Genomic DNA, 18,260 nt, shown 5'->3' with positions numbered 1-18,260 from the left:
AAACTGCTTGCTCTTTAATCAATTTTGGACATTTTATGTAGATATTGTGCCTTGCAAAACTATTCACTTCTTGCCAATGATGTCCCATTTAGATTGTTTTTTGCTGATGGTCAGCAATTATCAAGGTATTTCTACAGATTTTCAGATTCAAGTCAGGACGCTGAATGGGCCACTCAGTGACATTAATTTTCTTCTTTTTAAGTCAGTCCAGTATACAGTAGCTTTGGCTTTGGGCTCTGGGTCATTTTCCTGCTAAAAGATTAATTTTCTTTCTTGTTTTAGGCATGTGTAGACTGAAGCAAGTTTTCCTCTATTTTCTCCTCAGTCTTGATAAGCTTTCTACAACATTCCCAGCCTCATAACATAAAGCTGCCACCTCCTTGACTGTAGGAATGGAGTTGACTGGGTGATTAACTATTTGGGGTTTGCATTACAGCTAATGCTATGCATTTAGTCCCGAAAGGTCTAATTTTGCTTCATCTAACCACAAAACTTTTGGCCATGTATTTGAATATTATTTAATACTTTGTTTGAAATGTCAAGCTGAATATGGGATGCTTGTTTGTCAGTAATGACTTCCTTGCCACCCTGCTATACAAATCAGCTTTGACTCGTGGATTTTTTCTCTCATCTCAACCATTGAACTCTGTAGCACATTTAGTTACAGTACTGTTGGCCTCACAGTGACATGTCTAACCATCGTTCTCCTTCCCTGCCTGCTCTGTTGCAGAGACATGTGGTATGATACAACTTCCACTCTTTGATAATTGACTTCACTGCTCAATTTGAAATTCAGTGTCTCTGATTTTTGTAATTCCCTTACAGTATCGGATACAGTATACAGCATTTAATCTGAAATCATTTGAACCACTACTACTGCATACAGATTCCATTCTATGACAATTGTGTGACTTAAAGTAATTTTGTGCAACTACACTAATTTACTGTAAGTGATCAGTATATATTTAGTGTACAGTAATCTCTTGCTATACAGTACGTACATTTACCTTATGCAGTTTTGAGTATCCACAAAGAATTTTCTGTATACCATTTTACCTTGTACAATCCCCATATTTTGAGTATCATCAAGTTCAAGAACCATCTGTTTGCTGCAATGCGTGCTGGCGTGTGAATTTTTTATACAAGAAGAGGATAGGGAACAACCACATGATCTAATCTTGCTCTTTCTTAGTCTACTGTACCTTCTTTGCAAGTAGATGTGAAGAGTCCCAGCATTGCAAAATGATCTAGATCCATGATGAGCTTAGAAGAAAAAAAAAGTGCTCATAATTTGCTGTTGGTTGGTTTATTTGTGTAATTTAAAATGTATTAAAATAAAGAGTGAGGAAACTATCAGAGCAAATGTTGCTTAATTTCTCGTACATGCCGTGTGGCTTGATACAGCATATTTTGGCATCATTACAACAATAAATGTTATAATTATGTAAGAAACACATTTAAAAACTAATGTATCTATACTGATGATATCTATTTTACTTTATTACAGTTGAAAATAAATGTTTGAGGGATTTTAATAGGGTAAATCATGACTTCAGTTCCCCTAACTCAAATAAGGTCTTAAGTTTACCAACTGTGAATTTACCTACCATGAAAGTTTTTTTTAGGAACATACAGTAACCCTCATGGTTGGCAAGGGATTACTCTATGTATACAATATTTCAACAATAAAAGAATTGAGTTTGAGCATTGAAGTTTTGATTTAAAATGTTTGCTGTAATACCATATGTGTCCATTTTGTAATTCACTAAAATAGATCATTGCTGGAAGTTGGGTGAATACATTTGCATTGTATAAGAGATTTCACTTCAGCATAATGCAGCTTTTGTGTAAATAATGTTGTTTAAAAAGACTTTTTAACGGAAATAAATATTTTTGAAGAGGATTCTTAGTGCTGATAGAAGGTTAAATGGTGGTACAGGGTAGTAGACATAAGAATCCTGACAATCCCAGAGAAATCATTTTTTTTTTCAAAATATTGTTAACTTCAATCATGCTGTCATTCAAAGTGATTCTTATCAGCCAGTGCATTCAATGGCTAAAGAATATCAAGAGTGAAATGTTAAGTCTGCAACCATCAAACCTTTGTGAAAGTCAGAGATCTTTAATTGCTTAGCTGCCTAATTAGTGTGCATGATTGAGGAACATTTTAAGTAAAAAGTATGGAATTCATGCTTTCCTTGGTACACGCACACAAAAGTTCTCTTCTCTTAATAAGTTTTGCTAAGTATTTTTTCTTAGCAACTCTATGAAATGTAAGACTCTGAGTTGACTTTTCACTCTATTTTTAATCATTTCCATTCTACAATAGTAAAGTATTACTTTATTTCAAGGTCCAGAAATATCCTGAATAATTGTAGATGTTTCTCTTAACTAAAACTAAAATGGCACAGAAGGCAGCTGAGGCAGCTATAGGATTAAAACACATTGCGTTTTCTGTGCTTCCTGTGCTTTTTGGATTCTTTTATATGTGAGTCATTTGTATCATATACAGTTAATTTAATTTGTCTCCGTATTTTTTTAACTTTTCAACTTTTGAACCCAGGAGAATATCTGAAAATGTAGACTGGCATACTTTTATGTGCCAACAGCTGCACATTTTTCTTTCCTGTTGTGATTGTAAATTGAATTTCTTTCATAATGTGCATTCAGCGCTAATCCATCCATCTGTTTTCCAATCACTTAATCCAATGTTGGGATAGCAGGTTGCCTATCCCAGCAAGCAACATGTACAAGGCGGGAGACAACTTGGATGGGAAACTAGTCCATTGCAGGGTACACACACACTCACACCAGGGTTAGTGTTTGCAAAAGCCCATTAACCCACCTGTACTGTATGTCTTTGGACTTTGAAGGAAACTAGAGCACCTGGCAAAAAACAATGTGAACACGGAGAGTACACACAACCTCCACACAGGTCTGGAAATGAACCCAGGGCCCCAAAGCCACAAGGCAGCAATGCTAACCACTCAACGGAAATGAATTAAAGACAAAAAAATGGGATTCTATACCATCTGGTGTGTGTGCTGTTTTCTTAGATTTTTTCATATAACTAATATACAGTACATTTGGGTAATAATGAAGCTTGTAATGGCATATTTTATTTTATAAGATACATTACATAATCAAAGTCACTCTCGAATCACTTAGACAATGTGCTGTTTACTTGTATTGTTATTCAAACTTTTGATTGCTTACTGTTACTGTTGCTTACTGTGTTTGAGCCTCACTGCTTGCAGTATCATAAATATAGAGGCGGAAAATCTAGAGAAGCAGATTGGTATACACATTAAGTGAACTAACTTCCACTGCTCAGGCTACATGCTTTCACAGCAGTGTTTGTCTTATTAAATATCGATTGGGGAACTAATTAAAATCCAACCCACATAGAAGAAACATTTCATTTACAAATGTATCCCAGGGGATGGAAATGAAGAAAACCAGGGCATATGTAGATCTACATTGTATCGAGTGGATTGGCATAATTATGAGAAGCATCTTACTCAAATAAAACATCTTGGAGTTGTACATCTACAGTTGCTTTCCTAGATCTTTATTATCCCCAAAATGGGTACATTTTGTGAATATTTAGTTTTTACTCTCATTACTTAAGAAAAAATTGCATAATGACAGTCATTTTAAACAGCTATGCATTTCTTATGTGTGTAATTCAATGGAAACATATGACATGCACAGAGGCATGTTCAGTCTAAATGGTGAATGTAAACATTGAACTGTAGTTGTAGAGCTTTTTTTTACATGTTTACAGTATGTTTGTGATATACTGTACTGTACTGTATATATTGATATATTGATTCCAAGGAGCATAATTATTCATGGTAAATTTGGCTTTGTACTACTTTTTAAAGAGGTTAGGACTTTAATAATAGTTTTCTTTTATTTTACTATAATATTATTTTAATTTCTATCAAATTAAACATATTTGATATTATTTTTTACATTTGAACCAAATGGTTCACATTTTACATATTGGTGCATTAGCTTAATTTTGAGTAACTGAAAAGTGTGTACCCAAGTCTGAAAAGCTGGAAAAGGTGCCCAGACCTTACATTCTTTTTGCATTACTGCCATCTTCTGGGCTTTTATTGATTTTTTGAATAACTCTACATCGTCTGCTACATTCTTAGCATAGTTCTCAATTTAATTCCTATGGAACTTCTCTCTTTTGTTTTTTTGCTTCAGATAAGTTTTTAAGTACAGGAAAAGTGGTGAAATTTTCTGTTTATGACATATTTATTTTTTCTCTTATTTCCAAAAAACGTTGAATGTGACATAATTGGTGTAAGAGAGTTTCAGAGCTGCAGTCATTCAGAGATGTTAGCTGAACTGTGACTAACTAAACCTTAGGTGAAGGAGAAAACACTAACTCATTGTGGGAGTATCTGATACATTATCATTCCTACCAATGTTTGCTCATCATAAAGTGGTTGCCTATCAATTTGATATTAAGATCTTTTAAGTCAGAAATATGACGGAGCAATTTTTTATTAGCTGAGAATAGGCTGCATAATGTCACATTGGTGCTCTAGGACCAGAATTGAGAACTGATGATATATTGCATTAATACATTTCTGATTATACAAATAATAAGAAGGAATTTTCGGGGCTCATTTTGCCATTTTAATAATCTCACACAGAAAATTAATTGTCTAGAAAAAGTACTTTCCTAAAACTTTTCTTTAAAAAATTTACTATTTTAAAGCTTTGATTTTAAACTTTAATATAAAATCAATTCCACTTAAAGGTATGATTACCTTTTTCTGTATTTACACTTAATTTCACTTAAATTCATTTCACGACATCATAACATTTTTATATGTCAGTTTGGCTGCTTAATTAATATAAGTGTTGAATATACATCATCAGAGTAACGTAAATTGTGGTTTGCTGCATTGCATTATTTTTTTTTTAGTGGGATAAGCTTACTACTGTTCTAGATTTGGGTAGTGTCAAGATGTCTCTGTGACTGCTCCTTTTCATTCTGTTAGTGCTGTCAGATTGGGAGGATTACCTGAGACACAGGGAACACCAGGTGTGGGGTCAGAGAGCTTACCGATGGATTAAATATCCTTCTCTTTGAAAGATAAGGGAGATGTTTTTAACACAACTTCACTCATGCACAAATCCATGGCCCTCACTTCAAAAAAGGAAAAGTTTATCTCAGCAATTAAAAACTAAGAACAAAGTGTTTTTTAAACCGTAAGTTGCTTGTAGATGAGACTGGCAGAGCACACATGAATGCCTTTCTGGTAGGCTATTATGAAGGAAGAGAAGAGGAGGTTTAGAGTGCTTTATATTTGGAATGTTCCCCTGCAGGAAAGAAGTATATACATTGATGACTATATAATGGTGGAAGAATGGGTGTATCTGCAAGATAAAGGAAAATATTTTCAGACACTTATGAAGACCACTGAATCTCTTAATACACCATTTTCAGAAGCATACATACTGTACATTGTCCACAGGATGGCAGCAGAGTTAACAAAATACTCAAACATGATCTTACTTTCATAGCTTACTTACTATCATAGCTACAATAGGCTATGTTAATTTTCTTCTACTGAATGGCTTTATGTTCATGTTTTCCTAGTCTTTTGGTACATGTTCATAGCACAAAGCAAAATTCTGATCTCTGATGTCTATGATCAGGGTCACAAAGCAGCTGGTCTTAATAAAATGCCCTTTTCATTGAAAAGGCATGTGAAGACCGCATTTGAAATAAAATGCATGGTTCATGATGCAAAATTTAAACAATGCATAGCCTATAAATGGGTTGAGAGACCTCTAAAGAAAATTAGGTTTCATCTTAAGTAGCAGTGGTGGACCAGTACAGTATGTGACATTTTTACTTCTGGACCATCATTTCCAAACCAATGTTACCACATGATAACCATGAACACTTTACTGTAGGTACCATCCTTCAAATTTGATGTTGAGCTGGTGTCCTAATGTCTTCGTCATTAATAATTCCAAGGTTCAAAACCACAATGTGTTAGCTAAATTTCACTTTGGGTTTGCACAATCCACCCTACATAACTTGTGCCTTATTTCAATTGGTGAAGAAACTTATTACTTCTCCCTTATTCTGTACGTAGTGGATAGTGGTGCTGCCAGCACATAATGGCTACCATGTGTCACCCACATCAGTGCTTTACTTCTGTACTGAACATACACTATACTGTACATTCAAGGAATATTATTAATGTCCTTCCCTGCCTGAATGGAATGTATACATTTTGTCTCAGTTGACAGGAATTCTGTTGTCAAAAGCTACTACTGTATACAACAATTTTCTGTTTGTGCATCGCTGTAGTCTAAGAATCTTGTTTCAGGACTCCCAAGTGTGCACAACGCCTCAAAACAAAGAGAGTGTAAATACTTTTGACCACTAATATGTTACTGTTTTTTTTTTTACCAGTCATCCAATCTCTAAGCCGTACGTGAAATGTTGGATATGGAAGGGAAATGGCTCATTAACTTTGCAGTAGATAGGAGAGTCTGTCTCTTGGCAATTCATCTGGGAAATCCCAAATCCTGCAATAGCCAGAAGTTTCTAATTAACATCATGGAATTATTCTTTGTTCATCTGTTTAGCTGTATGCTACAATGTAAGTAAAATGTGATGCTGTATATCCAGATTAAACATAATTATAATATCTGAAACATTCTTTTCATTTCTAAAATTTTTTTAAAATGTTAATTACTACAATCACATTATAGAAGAAATGTAAACTTTGTATACTTTTAAGTTCTTCTTAAAGATAAAATGAAAGTAACTATGATACTAATGTTTAGGCATACATTTTTAGGATGGTCCTTCTCAAAAACATTAATGTTAGAAATGCCTCAAAGTCAATGCCATGTAACAGTATGCAAAACTGATACAAGATAGAACACATCTGAGGAAAGTTATTTTAAAAAATAACAGTAGTTCTATCATGGAAGAATAGCAGGTTTTTTTATTTATGAACATAAGGTGTTACATTTTTTCATTTTAACAATGTGGCTCAAATTTATTGCTGCAATATGCAAGATATTGTTCAATGATAGCTGGGTGTTCTATTACATTTTTAATTTTTTACTACCATCCACTACACCCCTTGCTTCAATTTAAAGCAGATTTGGAGTTGAAATGAGTCATTCAGAAGAATTCAGGCCTGGTTGGCAATTGCTATATCTAAGTAAATTGAACAGAGGACTTGTCCAGTTAGGCCCAGCTCGCACAGTTTAATCTTGGACCACCCAAGTCAGAACATTTAAAAGCCACTGACCCATTCTAGCTGCGGTTAGTGAAGTTGCAGGAATGCAGTCACTTGGAGATTTTATATATGGTTATAAACTGAAGCACTCCTGGACTCAAAGGTGTAGTTCTTCAGAGGGAAAAACATGACTCAATATGGGTAGAGCTTGTCCATTATTGAATCCACATAACATGTACAGACGTGTGGCTTCTCTCAGTTTTTTGTTTGCTAGTATGCAATAGCGAAGGCAGCTACAGTTAGCCTGGACTCTGACTTAAGCCAAAGGAAATATTAAACTCATTTTTACTGATTGTGCTCTCTTTGCAGTCAGTATTAGTCCGTCCCAGAGGGATGTAAGTCCATTATAAATGGCCTCAGTAAGGAAATGCCTGCATTCTCCCCCTTACCACATTCCGTAAATCCTGACTCAGATATGAAACAGCTCTCTTTGGCTATAATCCTTTCAGACACAAGGTACAAACCAGCCTGCCCCCCTTCCACATACATGTATGTTTATGTAAAAACCCTTGATTTCCTAACAAGGTAAGGTCTGATTAAGTCAATAGAGCTATTTTTTTAGCACCCAATATGGCGTTTTCCTCGCCTGCTTAGTTGTGTTTTGTTAAAGAGCTTGGACCTTATGTTTGTGCTGTTAAAATCAAGGCTTACATTTCAGTGGTCTTATTTTTGGAGACGAGGGAGGAGCGAAGACCCTGATTTGTGGTTTGGAGACCATCTTGTTATCAAAGTCATATATGCTTTTGTCTAAAAAAACAGGGTTGTTGTAAGGTGTTGTCTATATTTTTTATAATTTATTGTACATTATGTATTCTGTCTTGATCATTATTAATGTTTCTAACACATGACTGGGATTTTTTGGATCCTAAATGAGGCTTTTTCAAAATTTAACTCTTGTTACAGTTCTAAAGAATACTTGGTTAAACATTGAAAGTACACTTCTAAATACTGAAATTACAAAGGTAAAACATTTTAAGAATTGGTATATTAGAAGTGAAATGTGTAAATGCCGTCTTTGTTGAAATTTCAGTCTTGAAACTAGAGACTTCAGTTTCGAAACACTCTTTCAGTTTTTCTATTGCATTTTATGAAATATCTCATGATTGTAAGCTTTAAAGAGATTTCATCATTTGTAGCTCCTTCTTGCTGTTTTCACCCTTGGGATGTGGAATTACAGTTCTTTTTTATTGTAAAACAGAACAGCACCCCTTATCCTGTTTGTCTGCTGAGGCACTGTTATCTAAAGTCTGTTTATCCCTTTGTTTACAGTTTACACTCAAATGAACACCATTACACAACACCAGTGTGATGTTAAGAAATACACAGAAAATAGACATAAAAAACAGATATTTTTTTTTAAATTAGAATCACTAAATCTGTAATAGAGTAATACAGTGATCACTGTAATATTTAATGACAGTGATGACAGTAGTATTTACATCCTGCGGACGTGATAGCAGTGGTCTTATTTTTATCCTGATATGATTAGCAAAGACACTTCTTTGTCCATAAGAGACATATTCCTTATTGTGCAAGGATAATCTCTTCTGCTGTTACAGCACTCAATATTTGCGTTTGTACCATCTTTGCTGCCCATTGACATTTATACTAATTACTGATGCATTGCACTGCACAACACACTGAACATGCCGAAAGTTTTGTAAAATATGAGCAAAATAAATTGAGATTTATATTCAGATTTTGGAGGCGTTCAAACCTGAATTTACCTATACTGTATATAAATATAATGTTTCAAGTTGATTTGCGTTGAGTTTTGGTTGATCTGATCTCGAAAGACACAGTAAAAGACCATGCAGATATCTGTGGCTCCCTTCTACTTACATCTGATTGAGGGAAAACAAGCCCCAGAGTTCCCTTCAACTTGGCAAGCAGCAGAGCATTGGCTCAGTTCAGAAGCTGAATTTTCCAGGAATACAACACTACCCAGAACTCCAACTCCAATCTCCTTTTCAACTGGGTTCACACTCTTTTTACACAACTCTCCATCTTTGAAACTTTCACTCTTCATCTGGACTCTTCGGTGATCAGCTCACTCATTCACCTTAAGGCCTTTTGTTTTATTGCACATACTGGCCTTCTCTTAGCAGTCAGACTTGTCTATTCTTGCACCAATCCATAGTCCATACCAATTGCAACTCTTCCCTAGCTGAACCAGACATCAGTCCTACAGCTGTTTCAAAAATGTAGCTCCAAACCCGTAACGCCAGTCTGACATTTCCATACACCATTGCAATAGATTTGCTCACTGGAATTGTCATGATGTCATTCTTCTCTATCCTGATCCTGATGACATCAGCCCCCTACAGAGCATTCATGCCCCCTTCGACAAGTGCCAGCCTGACCCACTCTTTCCCTGTCTTCTTTTTCTGTCCATTTGTTTTCACGTTTAAGTGTTCTACCCACTGCAACTTCATCCCCAACACTTGGTGTTTTTGTCTCTTTATCATACCTACCTCTTTCTGATAAGGATCCAGGGTGTCCATGGCATGTGTCTTCATTGGGTTTGAGTTCCATATTAACAGTGTAATCTTTTGTGTATCTTAGTTGTGGCCCTGCTCAATGTCCCTTGGTTTTGGAAAATATCTCCCAGTTTCGCTTTTAAATTCTTAATTGGCATTTTGCAAGCAATATTGCTGTTTTTTTGTGAGTTTCTTCCTGTGTTGAATGTCTCAGTGATCCAGCACCACAACTCCCCATTCAGGAATTATATTCCAGTCATCCTTTCGTCACCTTCACTCAAACAATATTCTTCAGAGCATCGTCCACCAAACTCTCCACTTTCACTGGATGGTTTGGAAAATGTAACTAGTGCTTCCATAGGTATTTTTTGGTATTCTAATTCTAAATTTAATTGAAAATGTACTTTTAAACTGAATTATTAAGTGTTTAACAGATGTGCCGAATCTGAGCTTTAAATAAAAATTTGGAAGGAGGTAAAATTCAGTTCCCTGGCTCATCACTCATGACTGCAGGGGAGGGGTTCTGACAGCCTCATCTTCATGAATGGGTTGTTATTATGTGAACAAGGCAACCCTGATTCAGAAAATGATCCTCCAGAAATTCTGCAGTGTGGAACCCGAATAAATTACAAATATACTGTAGTAGGAAAACTGAGAAATTATTGCTTTCTTGTCTTTCAGACTGGATTTCAGACTGCATCCCAAGCCATATCCAAGAACAGAAAGTTGTTCTTTTTTATTGCTGCATGACAGAATTGACCATTTTAGTTGCTAGAATCCCTGATAAATCAGAGATTGTTACGTTTAATGTTATGTAAATTAATGATCTGTCATTAATGATCTGCCTCGTTTGCAAACAATCGTACCAGCACTAGTCTAGAGTGAATCTAATTGCTTTGTGTAAAAATCACTGGATGTTTTTTTTTCCATTCTGTTTCTATAAATGATTTTAAGAACATGTATTTTGGTTTACTGGTTGCACATTGCAATATAAGCACAAGTTTTTCAAAGTTACGGGGCGGCTGCTTTTCTTAGTAATGCATTACTCTTTCTCCACCCATTACCTTGAATAGTGGCATGAAATGTTGCTGCTGTTAAGAACATGTTCCTTGGCATTTAGCTCCTGCTAACGACATTGTTTAATAGTGTCTGCAACATGGATACAGAGCAGCAAAATGCATTCTGTTTTTCTTGGCAGAACATATCCTTACTCACACGTTTTGTGTGCTCATGACTTTGCTACAAGCATCGTGCTGACAGACTGTCCATGCTATCAAAACCAGAAATCAAATTAAGTACAGATACTGACGTATGTTTTTTGTCAGGCTGTTTTTCCATACTGCAAATCTGTCCATTTCTGAATTCCCCTGATAGGTTTGCACAATTGGTAGAAGACACTTTTTCAGATCAAATATTACATGTAGCATGCAGTATCTTATGATATACATTATGATTTAATTATCATAAAGTAGGTTGCTAAATAACATATCAGCCGAATAAGAATCAAATTACAGTCAGATAAGCAGCCTAACGCGTGTGGGACAAGACATGATTTATTTAAATTTACAATGCTATCTCCACATACAAACTCATACTGTACAAAGTAAAAACATATTTAACAACAATACTGTATGATAATACTGGGGGTGCTTGAGCACATACAGATCTTACACACTTTGTCTGAAACCAAAGTCCAGAGTACTTTTAGTACACTGATTTAGTTCAATCAGACAGATATTCACAGCTAATTCTCCCCAGATTGTACAATGGGAGCATATCCAATTTAGTTGAAGACTCACAACCAGTAAGAAGAAATTAAAAAAGAACATGGAAAAACAGCAATCAGTCTGAATATGGTGCCACAGTCAACGCAGGAGCTTTACCACAATCCGACAGATCAGAAGCACTTTTAACTGTGTCTCAGGGCAAGCATAGCTTTCAGGAGGTTTTGATACTATGAAAATATCATGTGAACTAAAAAAGTATGCGTACGTTTGGCAAATAAAAATTCCATGCTGTTCCTCCTGTCATGGGAAATGTACTCCAGCAATGAAGCTGGAAGGTTTTTGCATTAAAGTAACTTAATGAACAAAAAAAAAAGATTAAAAAAATCTTCCTGAAATGATAATATGCAATTAAAACCCTTAAAACCCTTTGCAGAGGTTTTATTTTGCAATATGTTAATAAGCAAATCTTTATTCACACACACTGTGTACAATATACTGTATGCTACACGGGTATTTTTTAAGATTATTTTCAAAAAGAGTTATCTTTGTCTGAGAGCAACATCAACAGAGCCACTTATTGTACATGTATTTAAAAGACAGAATAAGATGTTTTTTTGTTATTATAAATGGATTATAATTTTGATTAATTGCGAGACCATATAAATTCTAGGTTGCTTCTGTCCAAAGTCAGTATACTTTATGAATTTTCACTGATTGTGACTTCACTCAACAATTTAGTAACCAAAAACAGATTCAACCTCCCCCTTCCATTTTTAAATGATTCAGCCTGATGAAATCAAGATAAAGAAACTATTAAGTTTAATACATAGAAGTTTGGCTCTGAGAAGTCGGGCTGTTTGATTTGAAACCTTTTTTTTAAAAAAAAAGAACTACAATTCCTTTAAAGGTTCTCTGTTTCTGGTGTCCCCTCCCACGTACCATAGGCACAGCAATGTGAGTTGTAAGCGACTGTTCAAGAACAATATGGCCAGTATTTTCCTGGGGTCTGAAACCCTGATCTTGTGAATGTACCTGTGTGGGTTGGACTTGGAGTCAGGCCAGTGTAATGGAGGCTGAGGAAGGTTGAGATCAGATAGCCTACTGAGACTTATCTTTGTGCAGTAGACATCTCACAGAGCACTGGCTGTCCCTCTCCTACAGCCATTTGAGCAGTGAAGCAGCTACAACAATGTGGGTATAATTGGGTCTCTAGGGTTGTTTTGCATTTTATGACTCCAAAGGGAGATTACAGGAACTTGGACAGAGTACATTTAAAGCATGGGAAAAAAAAAAGTTAATGTAATTCGAATGAACAAAGAAAATTGTGTAAATTAAACTAGGTGGTGGCCTTGAGATATTTAGTTATACAGCAAAATTGTTGATTATTCTAAATATCATATACCATAAAAGCAGTTAAAACTGGAATTAGTCTTTTGGAATACGATGACACTAGAGCTTCACAAAAATGGCTGTTGGTGGATATGGATATTGATCATTCTCTGTCTGAAAAAAAAAAATTGAATTTAAAATACATTAGCTAAGCAAAGGTTTGAACATATTTTTTTTACAGATGAAAACTCAATTAACTTGTTTCTTCTTTCTTCCCCCAGTGTGCCGGTTATCATGCCACAAGAAATGTGAGGTGAAGGTAAGACCAAGAAATATCTCCATTATTCATTTCTGAGAGATTGTGGTTAGACACCTGTTTTACCTTACAGTCTTAACAGTCCTGATCTGATGACTTTGAGATGTACCTAGTGGTATGATTATTTGTTTCTGCTTCCTGTTGTTGGTGCAAATTATGGAAAGGTCATGTGCTAGGTATTCTTTTCTCAGCATTTCTGGATCTTGAATGTTTTAGGCTAATGAGAGCTGAACCCTTGAGGGCAGTACTCGATAAAGTAAGCAAAACATTATTTAAGTCAAGAAGCCCCAAGTTAGAAAAAACCCTGTCAATAGAAATGCAACTCTGGACTTATCGACTATTTTAAACATACAGGTTAGATAAAGTCATAGGACATAATGCAGAATTATGACACGGTTTCAGTTTTAAATTTTGATCTCTGTCAAAATCCAAAAATAGTAGGAACGTTCTTCAGCATTAAGATAATCCTGGAAGTACTGATACTTTACATAGACATCATCAGACTATATCCTGTGGGATGTTCTCTAAATCTTCCTGTTTAGTGCAGTAAGTTAACAACAATTTTTTTTCCTCTTGATGGCACTATTGAGTTGGTCCCACAGATGTTCATTGGACTCAGTCCATGAAATGAGTTGGCCAGGGCACAATGTACTAGGGCACAACAAAATTATTTTGTTGAAATAATCCAATGTCATCCAAGTCCTATGGGCTCTTACATTCTTCCGCTGGAAAATCAACATTCCCAGATAGGTCTGCAAAATGGAAGATTCAAGGTCTTTGAAAATGAAGAGGTTAAAAGATTAAGCTTTAAAATTAAGTTTGCCCCCAATCTTCACTTTGTGTAAAGAAGCCTCAAATTGTTTTACTTTCATTCACCATTTGGTTGGCTTCAACAATACAACAGTAACGATAATGTTCACCATGACTTCTCTAGACACGTTGTCTTCTATCAGGTCTGTCAAGTGCAAAACAATATTCGTCAGTAAATAAAACTTCACCTTTCTCTCTACAACCACCTTAGAGCTTCTGGGGCCCAAAGAAGATGGCAGTTTTACCTCTCAGCTTTTGACTTTAATGCTGAACAGCTTTTAAGCATGTTTATGTATTATATACAACATTTTTATTTAGATGATCAGCTGAAATCATTTTGTTCATGCATGATTTCTGCTTTGTGGAAATTCTCAGTATTTTCGAATCCCCAAAAAACAAATCTAGAACTCAAAAACAAACTAAGCATATACTCATTGATTGCAATTTTTGCTAAATTTAAACTGTTGTGTTAATGTGTAATAAACACTCAGCACTTTTCAGGAAGATGTGTTTTTCTTTTCGTAGGTTGAACATCTGGCTCATAAAGTTCAGCCTAGGTCTTTACCAATTAAGCCAATTGGGAGGCGCATCAGAAAGGATTTTTGATAAATCAATTAATATAACTAATATGGGGTATTTTTGGCTGAATGGTTGTTCAATATCTTTGGATGCTCTAGGACTTGGAAACTCAATTTCATATATTTATGCAATAATTGGTAATTAAATGATGGATTGCAAATACTCTCCTAAAACCAGGTTTTTCTTGCTTTCCTGATGTCTTGAGTAGACTAAAGAAGAGTTACTAAATAGTTACTAAATGAAAATAGTTAATAAGAAAAGTATGTTGATTAATTTTTAATTAATAATGACTATACTAGTCAGACAAAGTTTGCTATCTACAGTAAACCATCAATAATAGTGGCTATATTACAAGTTATTTTGGTATTTTTTTCTAGAAAATAGTTGTGGATCTATTTTACTTTACAATCAGTTTATAGCTATTAAGCATATTTTTTTTACCTATTGTTTTGCATAGTGTGTGTCTTTAATTCCAGCAAACCCAGAGGTGTGAATCTCCCAACAAGTGCGGCTGTTCCACATGCTGTTTGGTTTGGCTGAACCTTTGCATGTTTGAGTTCACCCTTCCTAAAAATATATTCAGTATGTTTCTCTTTTGCCTGAGGGGTCATAAAAGATGTTCTGTTATGAAGCAAGCAATTACAAGAAAGTGAGCAGTGAGGGAAGACATGGGGGTTGAAAATACTGCCTTTTACTGGGATAGCGTTTTAAAGAAATTTTAGTTTGAAAGATTTCCCCATCTGGCAGCCATTAATGAAATCATAGCAGTTTGAAAGACTATGTAAGTTGCCAGCACTACCTACTACTCTGCCCCTTTGGTCTCCCACAGGAAATTCCAGGGGTCCAAAGTGGCTGAGCTACAAGAGGCTGAGAGTTCATGACAGGCAGAGTTGTACCTCTGGATTTTCTCAGCAGTCTGGACCCCATGTTTCAAAAATGACTTCATTAGGCTACTTTGATTTTGTAAGCTTACTTTCATACAGTCTCTTGTCTATTTGCAGTGGTGCATTCATCATTTACTTATTGAAATAAATAATTTAGATTTGCACTATAACATCAAAATGGTGGCAAGGGTTTGAAGAACGCAAAAAAATAAAAAAAATACAAGGCAATTACACTGAAAGAAAGTCACCACATTTAAATTAATATGTTTATTTGCTTAGCAGACAGCCTTAAGCTTGAAAATGGTTGTGAACACCTTAGTATTTTCACATATTTAACATACTGTATTTGAAACCTAAGATGTTATTTGATCTTAATCTAAGTAATAATAAAAGATAAAGTTAACTTGATGAAAGAAATGACACAAAACATGATACTGTTTCACCATTTATTTATTCTCAAATGCTGCAACATTCAATATCCATGTGTGCTAAAGTATGTGAATCTTTAGGTTCAGTAACTGGTGGCACCCCTTGAGCAGCAAGGACTGCAACTAAACATTTCCTGTAACCATTGATCACTCTCTAGCGTCAGATTTGAGGAATTTGGCCCATTCATCCTTAAAGAACTCCTTACACTCTGTGACTTTTGCTTGCTGGCTTGCATGGACAACTCTCTTCAGTTCCTCCCATAACATTTTGATAGGGTTTCAAAGGTCCAAACTTTGACTAGGTCATTGTAAAATGCGAAATGTCTTCCGAAGCCATTCTTTTCTAGATGTACAGTACTTGTATGTTTAATATCATTGTCTTGCTGTAAGACCTACTTTTGATGCAGCTTCAGGTTCTGGTAGAATGTCAGTTCTCCTCTAGAATCTTCTGGTACAATTTAGAATTCAAACTTGTATCAATGATGGCAAGCCACCCAGGTCCTAAGGTAGCAAAGCAGCCCCAAACCATCACAGTCCAAGAAAATGCTTAATGGTTGGGATGAGGTTCTTCTGTTCCAAAGGAGTTTTTGGTTTCGGCCAAACATACCATTTCTTAGTTAGTCCAAGAGTTCTTACTTTGACTTGTCTGTCTAGAGAATATAGTTCCAGTAACCTTGTAGGCCATCTGTGCGCTCCATAGCTAACCTCAGATGGGCAGCAATGTTGGATAGCAGTGGTTTTCTCCTTGCTGTCCTTACACGAACACCATTCTTGTTCTGTCATTTCCTGATAGTCATTCAGCAAATTTACATTTCTTTTTATTTCTGAGTGCGTATTCAATCTTTGCAAAAAAGCAAAAAAAATGCAATATTTATATGTTTTGATAAAACCATGGTAATTTTTCATAAATGCTATTACTTCCTCTTCCACATAAATAGAACATAAGGATATTTTCTCAGCTCCATTCTAGATCTCCATTCTGTAATGTTAGTTATAGTTAAGAGTGCTTTTGGATGCTCACACAAAAGGAACAGTATGAAGTTTGAATTACCCTTGAATTACAAAAGCCTAGAGAAAACGCTGATTTCTTCAAGTGTGATGTGTAGAATTACCATACTTTTCTGTATTCTATTAAACACATTAGGAAATTGCTGAATTCCTTTCAGCTTTCATTTGTCTTCAAATCGATCTTATTTCTTGAGAACACAATTCATATATTAACATTCAAGAATAATTTAATGCGTTGTTATTGTTTTTAGAATTGCACATCACATTTTTTTTTAAATGTCACTTAGATAGGACAGCTGTTTTACTTTGACTATTCCAAATATCATAATTCAGTTCAGTTGCATCCAATTAGCATGCATTACAGCATTTTATTTTTCCTTTCTCTTTTTAACTTTAATCAATTTTCTCTTTGTATCTCGTGCTTTAAAAACTTTATCAGTCAGATTTGAAGAACTGTACTTTGCATGCAAAGTACAATGAAACATACTAAACTGTATTCTCCTTTTCATGTTTTAATATGTTTGTAAAATAACAAGTTTTCCATAAATAACAGGCTGTAGTAAATTTTGACATCCTCTTTTTCACGGAAGCTGCTACGTTTCTGTAGTGGCTTTATTGCTGGAATTTAGATGTTTAGTCTCTCAGTGATATATATATATATTCAATTAATTGTAATCTGCTGGATTAAAACACACATTTGGTAAATGCTTAAACACTTTGAATGTCAAACGTTTTGGGGGCTAACTCATTTGGAAAACATCATTTATCAGCCTTAGATTTTGTTGAAATCATAATGGTTTTTTCTTTTCAGACTGGCAGGATTTTAACCGGGAGTTCTTTCAATTAGTATTGTTTCTAACATTGATGTTTACAGTGATCTATAAAGAAACTCAGTTCTAAACACCTCTAGGCCCTGTCTAAGAAATACAAAGAGCAAGCAAAGCAGGAGTCTGCATTCTGCCAAAGGAGTATCTATTTCCCTTAAATATGGGTAATAATGTGGATGTCCTGAAGAGTGTCTTTCAAAATTTCTTTATTTTAAACTTTATAGTCTTTTCAGTGTTTTTAAACTAAACAGTGTCAGTGGCTCTGTTCTGTAAATGCCAAGAAAACACACGAAATTAATATATTGTTGTGCTAACAAACTTCTCACAGAACGCAGTGTTCATTGTTGGTATTTTTATTGTATTCTTAGCTTTTGTTGTCCAGTGTTTTTATACAACAAAATGCTTGTCTTCTAGGTTCCTTGTCTGGGGTCTGATGGTGAGAAAAGTGGGGGGTTTAAGCTGTATCCAAACTGTTTGTTTGGAGAAGGAAACTATGTCTCAAAGTTAATGATGAGGGACTGTGAATCTGATCTCATGACTTCTGTGAGAACTTAGCAAGGCAATTAATAACCTC

General features: G+C 35.1%; 1 protein-coding gene across 5 annotated transcripts in view; it reads left to right on the top strand.

Moving 5' to 3' along the window:
• tns1b (tensin 1b) overlaps positions 1 to 18,260 on the top strand; it is a 262,650-nt gene that overhangs the window by 97,920 nt on the left and 146,470 nt on the right. For all 5 annotated transcript variants that reach the window (XM_088931354.1, XM_088931353.1, XM_088931352.1 and 2 more), the window contains exon 3: positions 13,116 to 13,153. In XM_088931354.1, the coding sequence (XP_088787480.1) occupies positions 13,116 to 13,153 (38 nt within the window). The remainder of the gene's footprint in view (positions 1 to 13,115; positions 13,154 to 18,260) is intronic.

The sequence above is a fragment of the Atractosteus spatula genome, chromosome 13 (genome assembly GCF_055471065.1).
Source record: "Atractosteus spatula isolate fAtrSpa1 chromosome 13, fAtrSpa1.hap1, whole genome shotgun sequence".
Taxonomy (NCBI): domain Eukaryota; kingdom Metazoa; phylum Chordata; class Actinopteri; order Semionotiformes; family Lepisosteidae; genus Atractosteus; species Atractosteus spatula.
The sequence above is the reverse complement of the archived record's forward strand: the minus strand, read 5'-3'. Positions and strand labels throughout refer to the sequence as shown.